Below are 24,829 nucleotides of genomic sequence, written 5' to 3' on the forward strand. Positions count from 1 at the left end.
AGAAAGAATGAAGGGCAAATAAGCTAGCAAATATCTGGACGTTTTTAAAAATACTATAAGTATACATTATTATACTATAATGTAATTTTTTTTTTTTTTCTCATCTCCATGGTTAGCAAGAGATTTTTTGTTGTTTTGTTTTTTTTTTTTTTTTGAGACAGAGTCTAGCTCTGTTTCCCAGACTGGAGTGCAGTGGCACAATCTCGGCTCACCACAACCTCTGCTTCCTGGGTTCAAGCGATTCCACTGCGTCAGCCTCCTGACTGAGTAGCTGGGTCTACAGCCACAGGCCACATGCCCGGCTAATTTTTGTATTTTTAGTGGAGACGGGGTTTCACTATGTTGGCCAGGCTGGTCTCAAAGTCCTGACCTCATGATCCGCCCTCCTCAGCCTCCCAAAGTGCTGGGATTGCAGGTGTGAGCCACCACGCCCGACTATGTACAATAGACTTTTTATTGAAAAAAAAGAGAATTGAAATTCATGACTCAGTAACACATGTTAGAATGAGAATAAAAGGAATAAGTTATCCTTAAATTATTGTTGTCTTCAGTAGTATAATAAGGGTATTGATTGATGTTTTTGGATAACTTAAGTATGCATATTGCAAGCTTTGAGATAATCGGAATAATAGAAACAGAGTAAATAAATCTTCAAGTAGTAGCAGCAAAAAGATCAGAATGATAATGTAATCCATCTGTCTAAAAGAAGGCAATAAAAAGTAGCAGAAAACAAGGAGTACACAATAATAAGTTACAGTAAATTTAATACAAAAATGCAATAAAATAAAAGTACAAAATAAGTAGTTACAGTAAATGTCAATGAATAAAGTGCTAATAAGTGCTCTGGGTTAAAAAACGATTGATGGACTTAAAAAATATCCTAAAAAATAAAACATAAGCTCATGATGTTTAAAAGAGATGCTTGCAAAATTTAAAGATACTGAAAGTATAAGAAGAATACTTATAAAGATATTGAAAGTATAAGATTAAAAGGATGGAAAAATATCACATGCAAATACTAACAAAATAAATGCCAGTGTAACTATAATAATGTTAGACTATATATATGTGTGTGTATATATATACACATACACACACACACACACACACATATATATATATAGCATTGCTGGAGACAAAAAAGACTATAGTGATAAAATATTCAATATTCAACTCATGGACAACATAAACCAGTTCTAAATTCATATCTACCTAATAGCATAGCCTCAAAACAGGTAAAGCAAAAAGGAGGCAGAACTACAAGGAGAATTTTTTAAATTAGGTATCTAAAACTTACAACTTTTTTTAGAGGAGTTTAACATACTCTTCTGAATTAATTCAACTGGAATAAGTAGGCAAAAAATAAATGAATAAACAACTATATGGATGATTTGAACAACTCCTCGATATTAGACTTGGCCCAATAGATACATATCACACTTCAAAAGTGCAGACTATTCCTTCTTAGTGGGCACACCAAGAACAGAAATCTTTTGTATATTGTGTCATAGAGCAAGTGTTAACAAATTCAGAGGATTGAAAACGTGTACTATTTTATCTGACTACAGTTCATTTAAGCAAAAAATCAAAAGCAAAGAGAAAATAAAACGTGACCCATATATTTGGAAATGAAGAAACACTGCTTCTGGATGTGTGATTGACAGATGCATAAAATTGACACATTAAACATACATCAATCTACCTCTCCTTTTCCTCGCTGTCTTCATGACTGGCACTATTATCCACTTCATTGCCTAAGGCATCATTTTTGGTCCCATTGACCTCACCTTGGTTCAGGCTTTCACCAGTGATTTAATTTTTTTGCAACTCGTCTCTTCCCTCTGTGGTTTCTGCTTTTCCTATCTACCACAATATTTTTCCTAAAAAAAAAAAAAAATTAATTTGATCATATAAATCCTTTATTTAAAGATTTTAGAAGATCTCCTCAATACCAAGAAAATGCATTCCTTGAATAGAGTCTATTTCTTTTCATCTTTATTTCCCCCCAAGCGCTTATGGTCTTCTTTTGTGCATCAGCTATGCTAATCCATCTGCATTTCTCTGAACATCCCTTCCTCTTCAGATTTTGTACCTTTGAAGGTACACATCTCTCTACCTGGAATACTTTCTCTTACTGCTTACTCACCTGACCATTCCCTGTACATTCTTGAAGACACAGCTGAGTATCATTTTTGTAACATACTTGCCTGGTCAGCTCTCATACTGTCATTCAATTCTTATTTACTTAGCACTGTAGAATAATTTTTCATACAGTTTTGTAAATTAGCTTTTTAAATAGCTGCCTTCGGTATCAGACCATGAAGTGAATGAAGAGAGGAATCTTTTCATTGTACATTAAAAAAGGAATTCTTACCACTTTTAGACAAAGGGCCCCAAACAAAAAAAAAAAAAAGGAGAATATTGATAATATTAGAATTAATAGGTAAGTTTAAAAATATTTGCTGAAAGAGGTAAGAAGGATCAGTCAGCTCTAGTAGTTTCACCTGCAAATGCATTTGTAAAGCAAGGAGACTCATTTACTTCCTACCCTCAGGAAATCACACTTCCCAACCCAAGCTAAAATTTCTGGGCTTAAATATGTTCTTCATTCACTTCTTACACTCCTCCTCTATTGCTGCATGTGTTATTAAAAATGGCTTCTTCTAATAAGAGTAGCTTTTGGCTTATTGCAAGTCACATCTTTCATCTGTTTTTACATATCTTTTCTACAGATCCCCCTGCAGTGGAACCAGCATTCTTGGAAATCCGGCAAGGACAGGATCGAAGTGTCACTATGAGCTGCAGAGTACTGAGAGCCTATCCAATACGGGTGCTGACCTACGAGTGGCGCTTGGGCAATAAATTATTACGGACGGGTCAATTTGACTCTCAGGAATACACAGAGTACCCTGTGAAGAGTCTTTCCAATGAAAACTATGGAGTTTATAACTGTAGCATCATAAATGAAGCTGGAGCTGGGCGATGCAGCTTTCTTGTAACAGGTAGGATTCCAGATACTTTCTTTTTATATGTTTTGTTTTTTTAGACCAAGAGAGTTTAGAGCTATGTCAATAAAAGAATGAAAATACTTTGTAAATCAATGCAGCATAGAACAGCTTGACTACTCAAGTTAGAGCTTCTACACATTTATTTTTAAGTCAAATTTATTTTAATAGTAAAAAGGGTGCACGGGCCTACAAAATTACATAGAAGTTTATCTGAATTCTAGTAGAGTTAGCGAGGAGGAGGTTGGTTATTGTATTAGTCGATTCTCACACTGCTATAAAGAACTACCTGAGACTGGGTAATTTATGGAGAAGAGAGGTTTAACTGACTCACAGTTCTGCCAGCTGAACAGGAAGCATGACTTGGAAGCCTCAGGAAACTTACAATCATGGCAGAAGGCAAAGGGGAAGCAAGGACCTACTTCACATGGTGGCAGGAAAGAGAGAGAGAGAGTGAAGGGGGAAGTGTCACACACTTTTAAAGCATCAGATCTCATGGGAACTCACTCACCATCACGAGAACAGCAAGGGGGAAATCCACCCCCATGATCCAATCACCTCCCACCAGGGCCCTCCCCTGACATGTGGGGATTGCAACGCCACATGAGATTTCGGTGGGGACACAGAGCTAAACCGTATCAATTATTTAGAGTGTTTCGGTAACAATGAGACATACTGTGGTGTTGGCTGGCTTTACTTAGATCAAGTTGCAATTTTTTTTTTTCTTTTCAAATCTCCTGTGAATAGATAATTGCTCTGGTTTTCTTATTACCAGAATTTTTTTATTTTGTTTATTCGCTTATTTATGTATGTATTTATTTACTACATCTCAATATATGATAACTTTCAATTTTGTCTTTGGCCATATGTTTACAAATATTCCAAGAAAAAGCAGTAGAGTTGTATCTGACAGATAGTAAATTAGGGAGAAGTTTTGACTTTTGATGTCATTGTCTTTTAAACATTCCCTCTGTATTATGACTTATGTAATTATTTACATTGTTTTTATAATCTATATACTGCACATTATTTTTGAGTGACAAATTAGGAATGCATTAAAAGAAAATACTCCTCATTTTTTTTTTGTCATAGGTAGTTAGTTGTAATAGTTGAAATGTTCATAGTAGTAAAAAAAGAAACTGGACATTGTGTATTATCTAGAAAGAAGTCATAAAAGTGATTAAAATGTTCCAGACTTAAAACTTATTAATAGCATAAATTGTAAGTGATAATTTCTAACTTGTGAGGGAACTTTCTAATTATGAACTGCTTTAGCCATTTTTGCTTTCTGAAATGTAATATTAGCTAGTCTAATCTAGGAAAGCATATCAGATGTCTGGATGAAACTTTGAAACACCAATTAGTTCATCTACTAAAGCATATCAGGATTAGTATTCCTTATGAATTTCTCATAACGCGAAATTTTGAATCTAACGTAAGAGAGCCATGGAATAGAAGTATACAAAGATCCATATATTTTTAATGCACAAAACAAATCTTTCAAGATAATGCTGTTTACTTCTGAGACTCAAATTAACTAAAAACATTTTAAATTTTATTTTTTACAATTATTTTACTCTTCCACTTACCATGAATTTTGTATAGTCATCCCAAAGTAGACTTGATCTAACTATACACCAAAATGTATAGAATCGCACTAAAAGGCAATGACATCTATGCCTGTATTAACTCACAGGAAATCTTAAAAGATTATTCCTCTTTTCTTTCTTTTTTTAAAGTTCTATGTTTATGATGTATGTTAAAGGAAGGGGCTAAAAGAAGAGAATTGTGTTCACTTAGATGTCAGAAGAGGTGTGAGAATAGTTTCCTGTGAGGAAAAAGAAGAAAGTAAGCCAAGGTATTTCGGAAACTGCGATGAGCCTAGCTTGTAGTATACTATCTATGTTAAAGATAATTAACTAGAATACTAAAAAATACTTTGCATTTGTATACGTTTTATGTATTCATATTTTAATGGTGAAGTCACAGCAGTTTTATGTGGTTTAAGTGAGCTTCATGAGCTTTAGTAGAAACCCAGATGCCATTTTTCATCTTCTACGATGGGCTATGTTTTACAAATTCTAAAGGTTAATGTAGCATATTGATTTATTAGAATAAGCCCATTTGTAAATTTGAAATTCCAAGTATTACCTATATTACTTATATATTAATATGTAGACATAAATATTTCCATTTTAATAGTTCTGTAATACTATAGCACAGGATTTAACTGGAGTATACATTTCAGTTTATCAAAGATTCAAAATGTCTCAATATTTAACTCTGGAAAAACATATTCTTCAATACTTCAACATATCTGGGCTTAGTTTTTCATGGCATGACTGAATATCATTCTATGTTATACCCCATTATGTCCCATCACATTGCTTGATCTAGAAAAGAAAACCAGTAACTCTAGAGTGATTAAATAGATGAAGGATGAACAAAAGAGTTAATGATTCAGTGAAAGAAAATTTCTGAAAATAATTTTTAAATGAGAAAAAAAGTGAATACAGAGAGAGTAAAAGGAAGGCTTAAGTTGAAAATAAATCATATATGTTTTAGGAAGCTAGCTAGTGCCCTCTGAAAAAGGTAAGTCTATGTCCTAATCCCTGGGAACTGTGGATATTAACTTACAAGGCAACATATGTAATTAAATTAAGGATTTTGAGAGGAGGAGCTTATCTTGAATTATCTGGGTGGGTCTCAAATGCAATAACATGTATTCTTATAAGAGAGAGGCAGGGAGAGTTTTAAGAGAGAAGAAGAGGCAATGTGAGTATGCAGTAATGCAACCACAATCTGAAGAACCCCCGGAGCCACCAGAAGCTGTAAGAGGCAAGGAATATATTCTCCCCTAGAGTCTCTACAGAAGTAGGAAATAAGGTCCTGCGAGGACCTTGGTTTCAGACTTCTGGCCTTCAGAATTGGGAGAAGATAGTTTTTGTTTGTTTGTTTGTTTAAGCCATCCAGTTTGTGGCTGTTTGTTATGGCAGTCTTAGATAACAAATACACATTACAACTCACTATTTCAAAGAACACCTCTCTTAAAAATTATACGTGATGAATAGAACAGTTTTGTCAACTGTCCTCAGTTTTATCACACTAAGCAGGCTAGACCCTGGAGACATGGGTGCACGTGTCTTATATTTCAGCAAAGTTGTAAGAAGGGGTTGCTTTTGCCACCTAAAAGGTCAGCTGGAACAAGCGTACAACTGCAAGAGGCAGTCAGTGCGGAAAATCAACCTGGGAGGTCTCAGGTCACCTACATCAGTAAATTGTGTAGGTTTAAGCTACACATTGGCTTAAACCACCCACAAGGGATGCTTCAACATTGAAATGTTATGCCCATTACATAATATAGCAGAGAAAAGATGTTTCTAGCAGCTTGATTATATAAGAAACCAGATGACAGAATCTACTGGTAAATTCTGTTGACAGCACCACAGATTAATGAAGATGCACTTTTATTCTTTTTTTGAACATGAAGACCCAGGTAATCTGCAGCAAAATGCAGTGTTTATTTATAAAGTTTTAAATTATCTGTGTCTTTCAAATTGTTCTAATTGATATTTCTAAATATTTAGCAATCAAGATGTTAGCTCTAAGCTATTCTAATTATGTTCCCACTAACTACACCTTCTTCATATTTCTTTGCTTTAACAGACTTGCTTCTGACATTATGTTTTTATTGAAATGTTCATGGGTGTCAGGAGACTAAGATTTCTTGACAAGTCAGGCAAGACAATAAATAATGTGAAAAAAGCATAATTTTTATATTAACTTTTTTGTCTAGTTGCTTAAATGCAATAGTCTAAGCATATGCATTTATTACATGGTTTTAGATAAAAGAAAATAAGAGCAAAATAAGATGATAATCAATGTTCCCTATATAATCCAGGAGATAAAAGTAGAATGCCCTTCTAACTTCCAGAAAGTGCATGTACACAGTTATATATACTTAGACTTGTAAAACATTTAGGAATTTTATCAATGGAGACATTTTAAGATTCTTTTAAATGAAAGATACTAAAGGAGTGTTTTTTTTTTTTCCAAAAGGTAACAGTGTGTATATATAATAGATTTTTTATTGCATAGCCATAAATTATAATTGAGTATAAAACCACCAATATATACTCTCAACTGAGTTGTTTTTTGCAATCAGGAATGTATTTAACAAGTATTTCCTGTCTACTTACTAAGTGTGAGGTACAAGATTAAACATCAGAAAGAGAACAATAAAAACTTTCTCTGAAAAACTTTGCCAGTTTTACATGTGCATAGCATCTTGAAGTAATTTTGTTTTTGTATCTATTGCACTTCTTAAGCCTTGCATTCTCTTCTGGGACATTGCAGTTTCCATTTATCTGATCTCTGAAATTTTCATATTGTTGGGCTTTATTTTCCTAGAAAACCTAGCTTATCTTAAGTGAGAAAGGTTGATTCTGTTTATTGCCTATAGGATGATATGCAAATTCTTCACTGTCATAATTCTTCAAAGCATTCATTAATATCTCAAATAAAATATGTAGCATAATCTCTACTTCAGTTCTACCAGTTATTACAAATTCAATTCAAATGTGACTATGCTGCTTCCCCCAAATCATCACACATTTGTAGGACTCTGCCTTTCTTCACATACTTCTTTATTCTGAAATACTAGCCTTTTGTTTGTCTCTGTGCTACAGTTATAGTGACTTTTGCGTATGACTTTACCAGGGTTATGTCGATCATTGTTCTTCAACCAAATACACAGGTGCAGGCTGTGGTAATATTTTATGATTCACAAATTAATGATTACTGCTGTAACTGCTTCTCTCTGAATGTGTAAATAAACTCCAAATAACCAGGATGTAAACATGGCTTAACCATTATTTAAACAGTCTAGAAAATTATTTCACTCAGATTAAGTGATGTATCATTTCAGAAAGTAACACGATGGTTCTCCTCCACAAAGTCCTTGGGAATTCAGGCTTCTTCCATCTTAATCCTCAACCACCATCAATAAATGGTACATCTTATAACTCTGACTACTGAAATTGCAGCTATTAATTCCACATTTCCTCCAAAAGTGAAGCATGCTTCTTCTTTTTGAGGACACTTCCCAATAATTTTACACATTTTTTTTCTGCTTGGATATCATTGAAAATAATCATATTTCTTCACTGTCAATTAATGTTGTGGGTATGTATTTTATTTTAAGAAGATTAAATTGCATTGTATATGTGTATATATATGTACATATGTGTGGATATATACATATATATACTATATGTGTGTGTGTATATATATATGTTGCCTTCATTGAAAATAGTTCAATGAAATTAAAATGAGATTGCCAAGGAGAATCCTTGAACTATAGTTTTATCTGTGTAAACCTTGCACCAATACTATTATACCCCTTTTTCAGAGCCATGAATTCACATTTAGAGTCTCAGAATAATTTCAAAAGATAGATGATAAGAGGTTTGATTAGTGACTCAAGATATTTTAATGCTAAACATAATAAAATTGATCGTGCTGTGTTGGTTATTTTTTCTGCATAAAGAATTACTACAAAGTCAAAGCTTTAAATAACGTATTTATTGTCTCATGGTTTCTATGTGTCAGGATTCCAAGCATGGCTTAGCTAGATCCTCTGTTCTGGGTCTCACAAGGCTGCAATCAGACTGTTGGTTGGGCTGTGTTCTTATATAGAGGCTCAGCTGGGGAAAAATACCTTCCAAGCTTATTCAAGTTACAGAAAGAATTAATTTCCTTGTGTTGTATGATAGAGGCCCTGGCATTTGCTGGCTATTTGCTGGACGTACCCTGAGACCCTAGAATATGCCTGCAGGTCCAAGAAGCTGCCCTCAATAGTTTGTCCCATGGGCTTCTCAAAAATGGCTGCTTATTTCAAACCCACAAGAAGAATCTCTAGCTCCAGTCTGCTAAACTGGAATCTTATGTACATAATACAATCACAGAAGTGACATTCTGTCACAGTTTTTAGATTCTATTAATCAGAAAGAAGTCATGGTTTTTCCCTGACACTGAAATAATTATGCAAAGATATGAAAAACAGGAGACAGGAATCATTGGGAGTCATATTAGGGTCTTTCTGCCACAAGTACTAGCATTTCCTGCCACTGGGAGTCCTTTTTGAGCATAGCCTACATAAGAATGAAACTGCTATATCTATTGAAATATTAACTACAGAAATCCTTCATAGTCTAATCCCTTTCCTTAATCCTGGCAAATAGGGTTTTACAAAGCAAAATTTTGCCTGTAACTGCTACTCTCACCTTTAGTTTGGAAATATTTGAGCTAGGATTTCACATCCTGTGTTTTCCTTTTGGCATATTACAGTATTCATACTGACCTATTGAAACTACCAATTTCTCCATGTTCAGTAGATAAAGAATTTCAAAATGACTGAGGATTTTAATATCACCTAAAACAAGATTTTGGAGGAATCTAGCATTTCTTATTCCTGAAGAATAAGTGGGAAGAAACAGCTACTAAAGGAGATTTGACTCCACATCAAAAATTAAGTGTTTTATCTTTTTTCTTTCTAATTTTGGATTGAATTAATAGTGACCAGATAGAAAATATATTTTAGTCTCTGGTAGTGTCTGTATTTATTTATTTATTTATTTATTGCTATTCAGCTAGATATTTCTTTCTTAATAATGTATAAAAATGAGCAAAATAATACTGTTGAAAAATCATTAATAACTATCAGAAGTAAGAGCAGTCTAAACATACTTTGAAAATGAAAAATAATTGCCAGTAAAATTACCTGTGATAACTCTAAAAGACAAGAAATTTCAATGTCAAATCAAAGTTTCTCAAGGCCAGAATTTTTCTAAATTTATTAGAATTTTATTTATGATGATAACAGGTGGACTAGTAGATCCCAATATTTTAGCCAGCTTATGAGTTGCAGTTGTATTGCAAAATAACCTTAAGCAGAAAATCATAATATGTCCTAACAATTCCATGTATATCCTTCTGTAGTTTACTAAGTGATTCCATACATACCCTTATCATCTCCAACAACCCTACTATATATGCAGAAGAGATGGTATCACCCTCCTTTGACAGATAAACTAACAGAGGTCCAGGAAGCCAAGAATAATATAGTTCAAACTCTTTTTGACACATGTCAGTGACTCTTTTATTAGTGATGATAAATGAATATTTGAATAATCAAGCCAGATAAAATATAAGAGAGTCCATGCAAAATCTGGAAAATTAGGGATAAAAATGTAAGTATCACTTAACGAAGTTAATGCTATCACTTATTACTAAAATATATACCTTAATATTTGACTTAAATTCATATAATTTTTAAAAAATTTTATTTTTCTCCAGTAACCATATGACGAGGTATTTATATTTCATATCATACTTAAATAAAAACTTCAATTAAAATTTTTGTTATTTTTACAGCAGTTTGATGGCTCCTTAATTTATTTGCATTACTCATTTTCTTCATTATAAAATCATGTAATTTCTTCAATAAAAGATTCAGAGCAATGTTACTATCAAAAATCTACTATTGGACTCTCTTAAAACTAAAGCATTGCAATGCTAAAGACCAATTTAAAGCACAACTACCATTCAACCCCGCAGTCCCACCGCTGAGTATCTACCCAAAGGAAAAGAAATCATTATATAAAAAAGACACCTCAACCTCTATGTTTATCACAGCACTATTTACAATAGCAAAGTCATGGAATCCAACTAAGTATCAATTAATAGGTGACTTGATTAAAAAATGTGTTATATATATATGAGGAATACTATATAGCCATAAAAATTAATGAAATCATGTCCTTTGCAGCAACATGGATGAAGCTGGAGGCCATTATTCTAAGTGAAATAACTGAGAAACAGAAAATCAAATACCAATGTTCTCATCTATAAATGGGACCTAAACGATGGATACACATGGACATAAAGATGGAAATAATAGACTTTTGGGATTCCAAAATGAGAGAAGAGAAAGGGAGGTGAGGGTTAAACAATTACACATTGGGAAACATTTCAATGCTCACTATTTGAATGATGGGTACACTAGAAGGCAATTTTACATGGGTATATTATACAATATACCCATGTAAAAAGCTACACATATGCCCTAAAAATCTTTTAAAAAAAATCACAGTATCAAATTACAACATGGAGAAAATTACGTGAACTCCTCTAGTCCACATGGAACTCTTCTGGATAATCTGTTGTGGGTACAGCTGTCTTTTGTTCTTGGTCAGTATGTAAAGAAAGTTCTCCCATGAATGAAAGATTTTAACATCTTCTAACAGATTAGCTCTGTGCAAGCGATTTAATTCTTTGTGGTCTTGCTTCCTCTATCTGTCGAATGGGAGATGATAAATCTGCTTCCCATGACTCACATAATTTTAGGATTATCAGATAAGCTAATCAATGTGAGTGTTTTAAAAACAAAGCAATATGATCATATAAAAGTAAGATGAGAAGATTTCCAGATTTAGCCATAGGTAAGCTACTTTCTGTCTGAGTAACACAGCAATTGAAAATACCCTTCCAAAAAGGCAGAGATGAGGAGGATGACTGATTTCAGAGATAAAGTAAGTAATCAATGTACAACTGAGCTTTGGTTGGAAGAGAAGTGTGGTAAGATTATTAGGCTGGAGCCAATGAGGCCAGTGACAATATTTTGTGGCTAGTCTGAGAGAGAACTTTGCATTTTAGGTGAGCTTTTTCCCCTTTGTATATTATTCTGGATGGCTTATTGCCTGACATTACCAAGGAGCAGAAAAGCAGCAATTCTAACTTGAAATATTAGGAGAAAAATTGAGAGAGAACCAGAGCTGGAATGAACAGTATATAGAAATGAGGGCAGCCAGGGTGGTTGCCTCTCAGAGTTTCTACTGTTCTTCCTCTCCTCACATCTCCATTCACACTCCCTCAAGCTAGACCACACCCAAGAGGCAGGCCAACCTAACATAACAGCAGGGCCTGGACCTAGAGTATTTTAAACTGGGAGAACCGAAGGGAGAAAACTGAAGAGTAGAGGGAAGAGAAGATAGAAAATGATACTGCAACCAGATCTCTTCATCCTGAAGCACTCCTTCTCTTTACCTAAGGAACACAAGCAAGAGCCTAGGTCATCCTTACTCTCATAGATGGTACAAGGCAATTAGGGCTCTCACAGGAATAAAATCTGCAAAATCCAAAGCAAAACAATTATGAAAGAAAAAAGACAAATGGAATAATCTATTCCACATTAGGTAGGAGTATTAAGAAACAGAAAGTAAGAGTTTTAAATACATAAAATTTCATCCTCAAAGAAAGCAGGAAGAATATAAAAAACATGAAGAAGAAAAAAGAGCATTGCAGAAAAGAAATTGATGACAATGGGCATACAAATATAACAGTTGATATAAATAACTACATTACTAGACTAAATTGCAGAATAGGCACAAGGCAGGAATAAGTAGTTTGAAAGATATCGTAGAGGAACTCTCCCAGTAGGGGACACAAAGATAAGTCAGCCATAAAAAAGGATGAGTTTGCGTCCTTTGTAGGGACATGGATGCAGCTGGAAACCATCATTCTTAGCAAACTATCACTCATAGGTGGGAACTGAACAATGAGATCACTTGGACTTGGGAAGGGGAACATCACACACCGGGGCTTATCATGGGGAGGGGGGAGGGGGGAGGGATTGCATTGGGGAGTTATACCTGATATAAATGATGAATTGATGGGTGCTGACGAGTTGATGGGTGCAGCACACCAACATTGCACAAGTATACATATGTAACAAACCTGCACGTTATGCACATGTACCCTAGAACTTAAAGTATAATTAAAAAAAAAAAAAAAAAAAAAGATGTGAAGAACAAAAGAATATCTGCTTAGCAGGAAACCCATAAGGAAGTAAAAGACCAAATATAGAAATAAAATTAAATAAAAAAAACAGATATTTTTTAAATTAGAAAGTAAAAAGCACTAGTGTATTAGTCCATTTTCACACTCCTGATAAAGACATACCTGAGACTGAGAAATTTACAAAAGAAAGAGGTTTCATTGGACTTACAGTTCTACGCAGCTGGGGAAGCCTCACAATCATGGTGGAAGGCAAGGAGGAGCAAGTCATGCCTTACTTAGATGGATGGCAGCAGGCAAAGAGGGAGAGGGAGCTTGTGCAGGGGAACTCCTCTTTTTTAAAACCATCAGATCTCATGAGACTTATTCACTATCAGGAAAACAGCATGGGAAAGACTTGCCCCATGTTTCAGTTACCTCCCACCTGGTGCCTCCCACAACATGTGGGAATTCAAGATTAGATTTGAGTGGGGACACAGCCAAACCATATTGGCTAGACCTCTGAGTGATGTGGCTCATGGAATGACAGCAACAATAGGTTGGGAGAAAAATTTACATGCTCTGATAAATTTAAATGAATTTTAAAATATCAAGTACAAAAATGTTTAAGAAGCTATTTATAAAGTAGATCATTTATACAGGATTTATAATTATATAGACATTAAACTTCATGCAACTTGACATGCAGAGAGATAATGGAGTTATGTTTTCAAAATATTAAAGATAAAATACATTGAAAAAGAATTTTGCATGCAAATAAATGTACTTTTAATTGTGAGGACACGATAAAAATATTCCTATTTTAAAAGTTGATCTTACAAAGATTATTTAAAAAAAAAATTCTTGGTTGTTGGAATTAAGCAAGAAAGAGATGAATCTGGGGGAAAAGAATGGAATATGAGAAAGAAGAAAGGATGAGTAAAGACCTAATCAAGTCTGTTTTTTTGTAAACAAGTAATGCTTAAAATATTTTATTCATAATAATTCAGTATTAAGACTTGAGTCGATGCCAATATAACATAAGGGGACAGGTCTTATGAGGATATAAGGGGAAGGACCTGGCATCCTTCCTCTGACCTGTCAGTCATGGTAGGGAGTTACTGACACTAAAAAATCAGTGTTTCACTGTATTGTCAGTTTTCTCTGGGCCTATGGTGTAAGTGAGGTGACTGGAGGAACTTAGGGGTAAAAGAGAAAATTCTAGTTTTGGAATCCTCTTCTCTGGTCTTGGTATGACTAGCCTTTTCTTGTTCTGCAAGTCTTAATATATGTCATCTCTCAGAGATTGTCTTCAGAATATTGTCAAACCCAGAAATTATGTAACTGTTGTTGACTACATCCACATCATAATGTATGTTCCATAGGAGCAAACATCAGTCCATTTATTGAATGAATATTTCAGGCCATTCAGATTTCTCTTAACAAGCACTTATTCCTGCTTGTTAGCCTTTCATTTACTGCTATATTGGCAATACAACTCCAGTGCAATACTAGTTCACAAGCAAATGCATTAATGCGTTTCAAAGTACAGAAACCTTTGAAAACGCCATTTTTTTTTTTTTAATTTTTTGCAGGCACGTTAATAGATTGTTTTGCGAGTAAACAAGGGAGAATATACCAAGTTTCAATAATTATCATATAAATTGGCAATATAGCTGTAAAATCAAACAATAAGCTTATATCATATTGAGCTCACTGCCTACAATCTCCCCTCCAATATCTGTAGGAATTCCTGATACATAGAGCACTACCAATGAATACTTGTTCAATGAGTGAAGCTATAGGAAGGGAAGGAAAATGTAGAAGTTTAGATCTCATACCTGAATTTTTATTCAGATTAAATTAAAACATCATTTATAGTTTTAAAGATTTTTGTCCACTTTTTGACTGAGTTTACCTGTGTTGTAGCGTATTTTTTCTTTATTCTAATTTTCTGATTTCTAATTTAAGCAACATTATCTACTTAACCATATGTGTTAACCATGTCTTTAAAATACATGCATTATACAACTCATGTCTTTGTTAAAAGCTTTTGAATACCGTGTTGTAGCTTTACTAAAATCTTGAAAGTTATCTGGAAAATACTAATGGAGCTAGCCTTTCTGCTAATGGAGCTAGCCTTTCTACTACAAACAACCATAACATTGGAGGAACTACATGAGGTTACAATTTTAAGGGATAAAAACAGACAGTGCAAGACTGCATTTCCTGAGAGACACAAACCGATGAATTGAGCCCCATGATTATTCTAGCTCTCCATTTTGGGGAATTTGCTATATATGAACATAGCAAGATAGAGTCCGAGCAGAGCATAGATTTCTGGCTAAGCTAAAGAAACATATATTAAAACTCAAAGCAGCAAAAGCGTCTATCCGCAGGACAAAATATTGTATAGTAAGAAAACTCTGTAGAAGAAGGGTCATAGAGGTTAGTGTGGATCCTTACCTCAGGACTAGACTCTACAAGGATGAGGTGATTTACCATTTTCTTCTCCATGAGACTTTTGCAAGCAGAAAATTGATAATAGAGTTCTAGCAATGCTAAAGAAGCCGGAATTTCAGCTCCTCAGGATAGATTATACCTCCTTAAATTCTAAACAACCTGATGAGACTCCAATAGATTAAGTCAGAGCAATAAAAACCATGTCAGAGTAAAGACTTATTCTAGGTACTCCATAACAAAAACTAATACCAAGCTCTGCTAAAATTTAGAGGGAGGTAGAATTTCATGGTGAGTCCCACCAAGTTAGAAGAGCTTAGGAACATCCTTGGATTTCCACAGATTTCATCACTTTTTACATTTAATGAAATGTAAAATGCTGTCAAACAAAGGTTCAAAAGGGACAGCAGGTAATTGAACTCTCTACTAAACTGAAACTTGACACTCTTTACAGGGTGAAAGAGAGCACAGTCCAGTTATTTATAATATATTATTCATGATGTTCATTAAACAATAAAAATCACCTGACATACAAAGAAAAGAGGAAAATGTTACTTATGGTCCAGAATAATAGTCGTTTATTAAAAACTAACCTTAAGGTAGGTCAGATGTTGGATGTAGCAAAAAGCTTCAGGTAGCTATTATAAATATTTTCAAAGTATGATGGGAAAATATGTTCAAATAATTAAAGAAAAATGCAGATTTTATGAGCAAATGAATAAGAAATTTTAGCATACAGAAAACCCTAAAAAAGAACTAGATGCAAGTTGAACAACTAAAACTCACCATAATTGAAATGAAAAATTCAATGGGTGGGCTTAATAGTATACTGGAAAAGGCAAGAGGACTGGTAAAATTGAAAACAAATTGAAAGAGCTGATCCAACCTGGTAGATAAAAAAAAATAGAGGGATTGAAGAATAAAGAGAAGAAACCTAAAAACATGGGGCACAATGTAAAACAGTTGAAAACAAGTGCACTTGAAGTTCTAAAATAGAGTGAGAATGGGACAGAAAAAATGGCTGAAATTTTCTACAAATTTTTGAATCAGACCCTCAGATCCAAGCATATCATAGTGCACAAAGCAATAAAAATACAAGAAAACAACACGTAAGAATACCATAGTCCAACTGTGGAAAACTAATGATAAACAGAAAATTTTCAAAGCAGCCAGAAAAAAAAATGATATTCTGATGATATGCATGACAATTACTTTCTCATTAGAAACAATACAGCCTAGAAGAAAATGGGACATCTTTAAATCTTTAAATATCTTTTGAAAATGCTGTCAATTTATATTTTATGTCTAGTGAAAATATACTTTAAAAATTAGAGTCAAATAAACATACATATTCTGAAAAATAAAAGCTAGAGAATTGGTAGTTTGCAAAACTGCAGTACAAAAAATGCTAAATGGTGATCTTTATACTTAAGGGAAAGGCTATCAGTGGAAACCAGGATCTATAAAAATAAATAAAGAGGATTAGATATAGTAAATAATGGATAAAGATAAAAGGTTATGTTTCTTTTATCTTTCAATTCTCCTGATAAACATCTGTATAAATGGCGGTCAACAAATAGCAGCCTGAGGTCAGCAAACTGTTTTTGTAAATAAAGTTTAATTGGAACACACCTTCCCTGATTTGTTTATGTATTGTCTATAGCTGCTTTCACGCTACAACCGCAGAGGTGAGTAGTTGCAACAATGACCATATGGCTCAAGCCGAGAATATTTACTGTCTGGCCCTTTACAAATAAGTCTGCCAGTCAATCTCCGGTTTGAAGAAAAAATAATAACATTGTAAGTTATGGTTCCCAGCATATTTAGAGCTAAAACATGCCAATAGCACAAGCGATGGAATTAATTTGAATAATACTGTTGTAAATTTATTACATTTGTGATGTGGGAAGTGAAAAGTAAATAGAGACCTCAGAGAAGCACGAAGTATGGAATGTGATATGTTAACTGATACAATATTGACTCTAAGTAGAATCGGTAAGTGAATGTTGCATACTTTAAGCCATATAAAAATCCTTAAAAAGTTTTTTTGAATTAGTCAAAATACCCCCAGGAAATGAGTAACAGATGAATAAAATATTGAAGAGACAAAACAAAGAGCAAGATGGCAGACTTTAACTCAATCCTGTTAACAATTACGTTAAATGTAAATGAATTTAAGATTCCAATTAGCTGTCAGAAATGGTAGAACTGGGTTGAGAAAAAAATGCAAACTATCTATAAGATACACACTGTTTTCTATGAGAAATGCACTTCAAATACAAAGACACAGAAAGACTGAAAGGAAATGGGGGAATACATAGCTTTCAAACAGCAGACATAAAAATGCTGGCATGGCTGTACTATTATCAGAAAAAGTAGACTTCAAGATAGAATAATTACGAGAGTTAAAGAGGAACCCAATAATACTACAACAGGAATTTATAGGGAAGACAAAATGGTTCAAATTATGTGAACATCTATTAATAGAGCCTCACAATTCCTAAATAAAAAATACTACCAGGAGTAACACACTATTCCATAATTATAGTTCAAGATTTTAATACTCATTTATTCATGATTGATAGAATATGGAGATAAAAAAATCACTAATGTTTTAGAAGATTTTAAGCATACTATTTAGTAAATTAAATCAATTTACCCAATAGAAATGAAAGCATATGTATACACAAAGACTTAGGCACAAACTTTAATATCAGCTTCATTTGTAATAGCCTCAAACTAGAAACAATCCAAATATCCATCAACAGGTGAACAACTTGCGATCTATTCATGAAACGGAATTTTACTCAGTGTTAAAAATGGAAAGAAGTATTGATACATGCAAGTGGATGGATTTCAAAAGCAATGTCGAGTGAAAAGAACCAAACACAGAAAGTGCATATTTTATTATTTCATTTATATGAATTTGCTGAATAGGAAAAACCAATCTTTAGTAATGAAAAGTGGATTTTTGTTTGCCTGGGTCAAGGGTGGAGGTGACTAATTACGAAGGGGCAGGAGATAACTTTCTGCAGAGATGGGAATCTATATCTTGATTATTGTGGTGATTACATAGCAATATATATTTTTCCAAACTCATCAATAATCACACTTAAAATGTATGAATTTTATTATATGTAAATTATATCTTAATAAAGTACTATTGTGTTGTAAATGGATAAAAAATCTGCCAGCTAAGGTAGGCTTGGGAATAGGAAGTGTTTCATAATGTGAATGGCATTTATTCCATGTAATGTTATAATGTATATAATTTTTCTAATGCATATTGTAGTAACATATGCAAAGTAATTTAGCAAAATTAATTTTTCCTCAAGAATGATTTGTTCCTTTTTCTTCTCCACTAGCCTTCAAAATTCTTTTAGTTGGGGAAGCGAAAATAGTTATTCTTCACAGTATTTCCCCTCTCCATATCATTGTTTCTCTATTATATTTATTGCATGAAGAGACAGCGAATGTTACATCAAAAATATGGAATGACTCAATCTGTTGGTAGCAAAAATCATATATAAAAGTTGAATCAGAAAGATATCAATCAGGTTTTGGAGTATTACCATTTTGTAAGCAGAGACGGTCACTGCTGTATAAAATAATGGAAAGATGGAGCTATCAGTCTCGAACAAGCTAGGGTGTAGGGTTGCAAAACTGTCTTACAGCTTGCTCACATTATTTTTTAGTCTGCATTAGATCTAATTTGTAAATAATAAGAAATGGTCTAAAATTTCAAACAGTTTCCTCTGAGAGAAAAGAAACTTTCTAATATTTACTGACATCAGAGAAGAATGAAACAAAGAAAACTGAATGTAGAAAAGCACATCTATGTATATTAATATCCTATGTTTGGTACTGCTATTCTTAAGGGCCTATTTAGCTCTTAGCACATTTGGATTTTTCAGTAGAAATTGAGTGGTAATAAAACCAATCTGTGAAGGAATCACAGAACTTTTTAGTTCAGTGGAATCAAAGCCATCTCTCAAACCTCCCGGTGTCTGTTTAAGCACCTGGCCTCTGTCTTTCACCCTGAAGGAATGATTAATGGATGAGAACAGTTCAGAGTGTGTTCCAAGGGCATACCTGAAACCAGACTTAAAGTGGTCAGGAGAGAGATTCCACAGATGATAGCCCACAGCCTGATCTGGCATCATTTCTCAAGAGAGATTTTGTGACAGGTCTCTAAGTTGAGAAAGTCAATAGAGGTTTTCTTGTTTAAAATTCTGTCAAGGATTCAGACCAGAGGATATAACCAAAGTCTTATAATTTCACATTACTTAAGTGAGCATTACTTGAGAAATCTCCTTCTTTTATCATTCTAATGACTGTCTATTTTAAAAGAATATATCACAATGACAGTTACTAGGAGCCTTGGGATCCAACTGCCAGCAGATAGATAACTGCTTTGCAGTCAGATCCAGTCCAGTGATTCCTTACAAGGTGATAAGAGCAGTTATTTGTGTTCTATTATTTTTCTTGTTCTAGGATTCATATTCAAGACTTTCAGTTATTCCTGGAGAGTCACAATGATGCAGGTTCAAATAACCAGTTTCCTTTATTCACATCTAAATCTACTTTATTAACTCAAGTTATATGTTTTGGAGAAAATAAATGTTCCTAGAAGATAAACAGCATACCTTCTGGGCTTCTCTCCAACTCACTTGAACACCTCTTGCTCCCTGCCCAAATGATATTCAGCACATTCATATTCAGCGATGGACCACCCACATGTGCAGCAGCAGCACTTGCCAAGAAGTTAATGTGGTCTATAAGTACACCACTGAACATTCAGTTCTTTCAGCCTGAGAGTCGCTGGATCAGTTCATCCATCTGTTCCCCTCCACGCACACACTCAACCAATGGTCCTTTAAGTGAACACAAGGCTTTTAGATATTTTGGAACTATTAAGTTTTTTTTTTTTTTCTTGAAACGGAGTCTCGCTCTGGCACTCAGGCTGGAGTGCAGTGGCATGATCTCAGCTCACTGCAACCTCCACCTCCCGGGTTCAAGCAATTCTTCCACTTCAGCCTCCCGAGTAGCTGGGATTACAGGCTCCTGCCATCATGCCTGGCCAGTTTTTGCATTTCTGTAGAGACGGGGTTTCACCACGTTGGCCAGGCTGGTCTTGAATTCCTGACCTCAGGTGATCCGCCCGCCTCGGCCTCCCAACGTGCTGGGATTACGGGCATGAGTCACCGCGCCCGGCCAGAACTATTAAGTTTTAAGGAAATGTATAGCTTTAGTGAAGACTAAATACATTTATTTGCAGCTTATAGTATGCTTATTATTCCTGAGTTAAATATTTAACAAAGTACTTGTAGTTCTTATTCTAGAGATTTAGTCAATCCTTATCTTTATAAATTCCTGAGTCAACAATACTTTCAAATAATGATATACTATAGCAAATATGGTTGAGTGCTAGGGATAAACTTGTAGTTTAAGTTTCCATACTCAGGGAGGCAAAGTGGATATCCTTTTGCAGTAAGTCCTCCATCCTATCAGAAAGTCCACTAACCTATACAGTAACTCTGTACATTAGGAGGGGAGAAAAGCTCCTTCCTTGAAGTAGATGTAGTTCCTATACCAGGACACAAGTGGTAGCAATAGTAATATAGCCTGGATTTCAGCCTCAGTCATGCCTTCAGCCAGGCATGCACTTGGTTGTGAGAAATCGTACCCAAAGGTATTGGAAATTAGTGTAAAATGGACTTTGGACAGCCTGAGTTCACAATGTAGCTTCGTGACTTGATGGTTGCTTACTATAGGGAAGTGGCTTAAGATCTCTAATCTGCACTTTAGTCTTGTGAAAGGACAAAATGATAATCATATTGCCATCTTTCATGAGATTGTAAATATTAAAAAAAATATGTATGCAACTTGATTAGTATGGTGCCTGACAAATACAGCAACTAACAACAAAGTGCCTTAAAACATCTTGTTCTGTCTGGGAGAGATTAAGAACCAATTCTTCCTTAGGCCTAGAAATAATTGTTTTATCCAAGATTAAGATTCCAAATAATGCTTTAGAAACTGCTATTTTTAGTATTTACTGTGAACAATGTTCTGTGGTGGAACACTGGAAGCAGGTTTACAAGGTTATGAATAGAAAGATCTCAGTGGAAAGCATTTCATGAGAACCTTGTTAAAAACTTTTTAAGTGACATATAATAATTTTACATGTTTATGGAGTCCAAAGCAATGTTTTGATACATACAATATGTAGTGATCAAATCATAGTAATTAGCATATCTACTATCTCAAACATTTATTTTTTCGTTGGGAACATTCACTATCCCCTCTACTAGCTATTAGAAAATATATAATATATTGTAAACTGTAGTCATCCTATAGTGCTATAGAACACTACAATTTATCCCTCCTATCTGTAATTTTGTATTCTCTCACAAATCTCACCCTATTCTCTCCTTCTCAACTACCCCTCCCAGGCTCTAATAACCTCTGTTCTACCCTTTACATTTATGAGAGCAACCTTTTTAGCTTCCATAAATGCATGAGATCATGAAATGTTCAACTTCCTGCTCTTTGCTTATTTCACTTAACATAATGCCCTCCAGGCTTATCCATGTTTTTGTAAATGACAGAGTTTCATACTTTTTTATGGCCAAATAGTATTTCATTGTGTATATATACTACATTTTATCTTTCAATTCATCCCTTAATGGATACTAAGGTTGATTTCATATTCTGACTATTGTGAATAGTGCTACAATAAATATGGGAGTGTAAATATCTCTGTACTGTACTGATTTCCTTCCCTTTGGATAAATGTCAGTAGAGGGATTGTTAAATCATATGGTACTTTCATTTGTAGTTTTTTGAGGAAAGTCCATACTGTTCCCTGTAGTGGCTATACTAATTTACATTCCCACCAACAATGTTTGCATTCCCCTTCCCATCTTCACCAGCATTTGTCATCTTTTGGCTTTTTCATAATAGCTGTTCTAACTGGGGTCAGATGATGTCTTTTTTTTTTTTTTTTTTGAGATGGAATTTCGCTCTTGTTGCCCAAACTGGAGTGCAATGGCACGATCTTGGCTCACTGCAACCTCCAGCTCCAGAGTTTAGGCAATTCCTCTGCCTCAGCACTCCCATGTAGCTGGGATTACAGGCTCCTGCCACCACACCCAGCTAATTTTTGTATTTCTAGTAGAGAAGGAGTTTCACCATGTTGGTCAGGCTGGTCTCGAACTCCTGATCTCAGGTGATCCACCCGCCTTGACCTCCCAAAGTGCTGGGATTACAAGCGTGAGTCACCATGCTTGGCAGGATGATATCTTACTGTGGTTCTGATTTGCATTTCCCTGATAATTAGTGATGTTGAGCACTTTTTCAAATATTTTTTGGCCATTTATATGTCTTCTTTTGATAATTGTCTTTTCAGATTGTTAGTCCATTTAAAACATTAGATTGTTTATTTCTGTGCTAGAGATGTTTGAGATCATTGTATTTTCTGGATAGTAATTCCCTGTAATATGAATAGTTTGCAAATATTTTCTGCCATTCTGCATTGTCTTTTCAGTCTCTTGATTGCTTCTTTTGATGTTCACAATCTTTTTAATGTAATCCCATTTGTTTATTATTGCTTTTGTTGCCTGTGTTTTTGAAGTCTTATTCATAAAATCTTTTCTCAGCCCAATGTTCTGAAGCATTTCCCCTATGTTTTCTTCCAGTAGTTTTATAATTCCAGATCTTACATTTAAGCCTTTAATCTGTTTGGAATTAATTTTTACATAGAGTAAGAGATGGAGGTCTAGTTTCATTCTTCTGCATATGGATCTCTAGTTTTCCTAGCACCATTATTGAATAGACTGTCCTTTCCCAAAGGAATGTTCTTGGCACCTTTGTCAAAAATCAGTTGGCTGTAGAAATGTCAATTAATTTCAGGGTTCTCTATTCTATTCCATTTGTCTATGTGCCAGCACCATACTGTTTTGGTTATTATAACTTTGTAGTGTATTTTGAAATTGGTAGTATAATGCCTTCAGCTTTGTTTCTTTTGCTTGAGATTGTTTTGGCTATTTAGAATCTTTTGTGGTTCCATACAAATTTAGGATTTTTTTTTTCTATTTCTGTGAAGAATGTCATTGGTACTTTGATTAGTAATTGATAGTGATTACATTGAATCTATATATTGCTTTTGTGTGTGGTCGTTGTAACAGTGTTCTTCCAGACCATTAACATGGGATGTTTTTCCACTTTTTGGTGTCTTCCTCAATTTTTTTTAACCAGTATTTTATAGTTTTACTTATAAAGATCTTTTACTTCCTTTGTTAAATTTGTTTCAGGTATTCGTATGTTGGGGGAGTGTAGTATGCCTGTTGTAAATGGCATTGCTTGCTTTATTTGTTTTTCAGACTGTTCACTCCTGGCATATGTAAATGCTACTGATTTGTGTATGCTGATATTGTATCCTGCAACTTTATTAAATTTATTTGTCAGTTCTAAGAGTTTTTTGGTAGAGTCTTTAGGTTTTTCTGCATATAAAAGTATGTCATCTGCAAATAGGGACAATTTGACTTCTTCTTTTCCAATTTGGATGCCTTTTATTTCCTTCTCTTGCCTAATTGCTCTGGCTAGGACACCTAGTACTGCGTTGAACAAGAGTGGGCATCCTTGTCTTATTCCAGTTCTTTGAAAAAAACATGTTTAGCTTTTCTTCATTCAGTATGATGTTAGCTGTGGGTTTGTCCTATATAGACATTATTGTGTTGAGGTTCTTTGTATTGTGGGCCTTCTATGCCTAATGTATTGAGAGCTTTTGTTTTTTTCATGAAGGAATGTTCAATTTTATCAAATGCTTGTTCTGTGTCTATTGAGATGATCATATGGTTTTTGTCCTTTATCCTGTTGATGTGATATATAAGAAGCTATCCATACCGCAGTATATGAAGGGAAAAGTCCTTCGATATCTGATATTACAGAGATGAACAAAAATAAATTAAATTTCTAATATATTATCAGTGAGATTTTTTCCTTGTTTGGATATATACTCTATTTCAAATTTTGTATGTTGGTATTTTTTCACAAATTATTTTACTTACACAATTCAAATTCTTATAACATCTCCCTACATGTACCAATATACATGGACCTCCATTCCCATAAATAAAGATATTTTATTTAATAATGGGAGGCGAAAAGTAGCAGTTCCTCATGGGAGAAGAGAAGGCCCAGCAGAAGAGCAAAGATGATGTAAGGGAAAGGTGTATATCTGTTCTCTGATTGTCCGTTTGCTTGTGGTTTGGCCCTATCTTATGGGCTGGTATCAGAAGTTGATAGAACTTTTCAAGAACGAACTTGTAGACATGAACAGGAGCTCAAGTGATTGACTGGCAGAGACAAATTATGACTTTTAACTATAGGCACCTTTGTCTTTGTGGACCACTTCCTTCATTAAAAAATAAGTAATACATCAAAATTTAAAATTATATATTTATGACTGCATTTATATAAATAGGATCTACAATCCCAATTATTATTATTATTTATTTAGTATTATG

General features: G+C 34.2%; 1 protein-coding gene across 2 annotated transcripts in view; it reads left to right on the plus strand.

Moving 5' to 3' along the window:
- The window catches only part of MDGA2 (MAM domain containing glycosylphosphatidylinositol anchor 2), an 825,087-nt gene that overhangs the window by 710,330 nt on the left and 89,928 nt on the right, over positions 1-24,829 (plus strand). For both annotated transcript variants that reach the window (XM_011947064.1, XM_011947065.1), the window contains exon 9: positions 2,733-3,002. In XM_011947064.1, the coding sequence (XP_011802454.1) occupies positions 2,733-3,002 (270 nt within the window). The remainder of the gene's footprint in view (positions 1-2,732; positions 3,003-24,829) is intronic.

Source organism: Colobus angolensis, unplaced genomic scaffold (assembly GCF_000951035.1).
Source record: "Colobus angolensis palliatus isolate OR3802 unplaced genomic scaffold, Cang.pa_1.0 Scaffold258, whole genome shotgun sequence".
NCBI lineage: Eukaryota > Metazoa > Chordata > Mammalia > Primates > Cercopithecidae > Colobus > Colobus angolensis.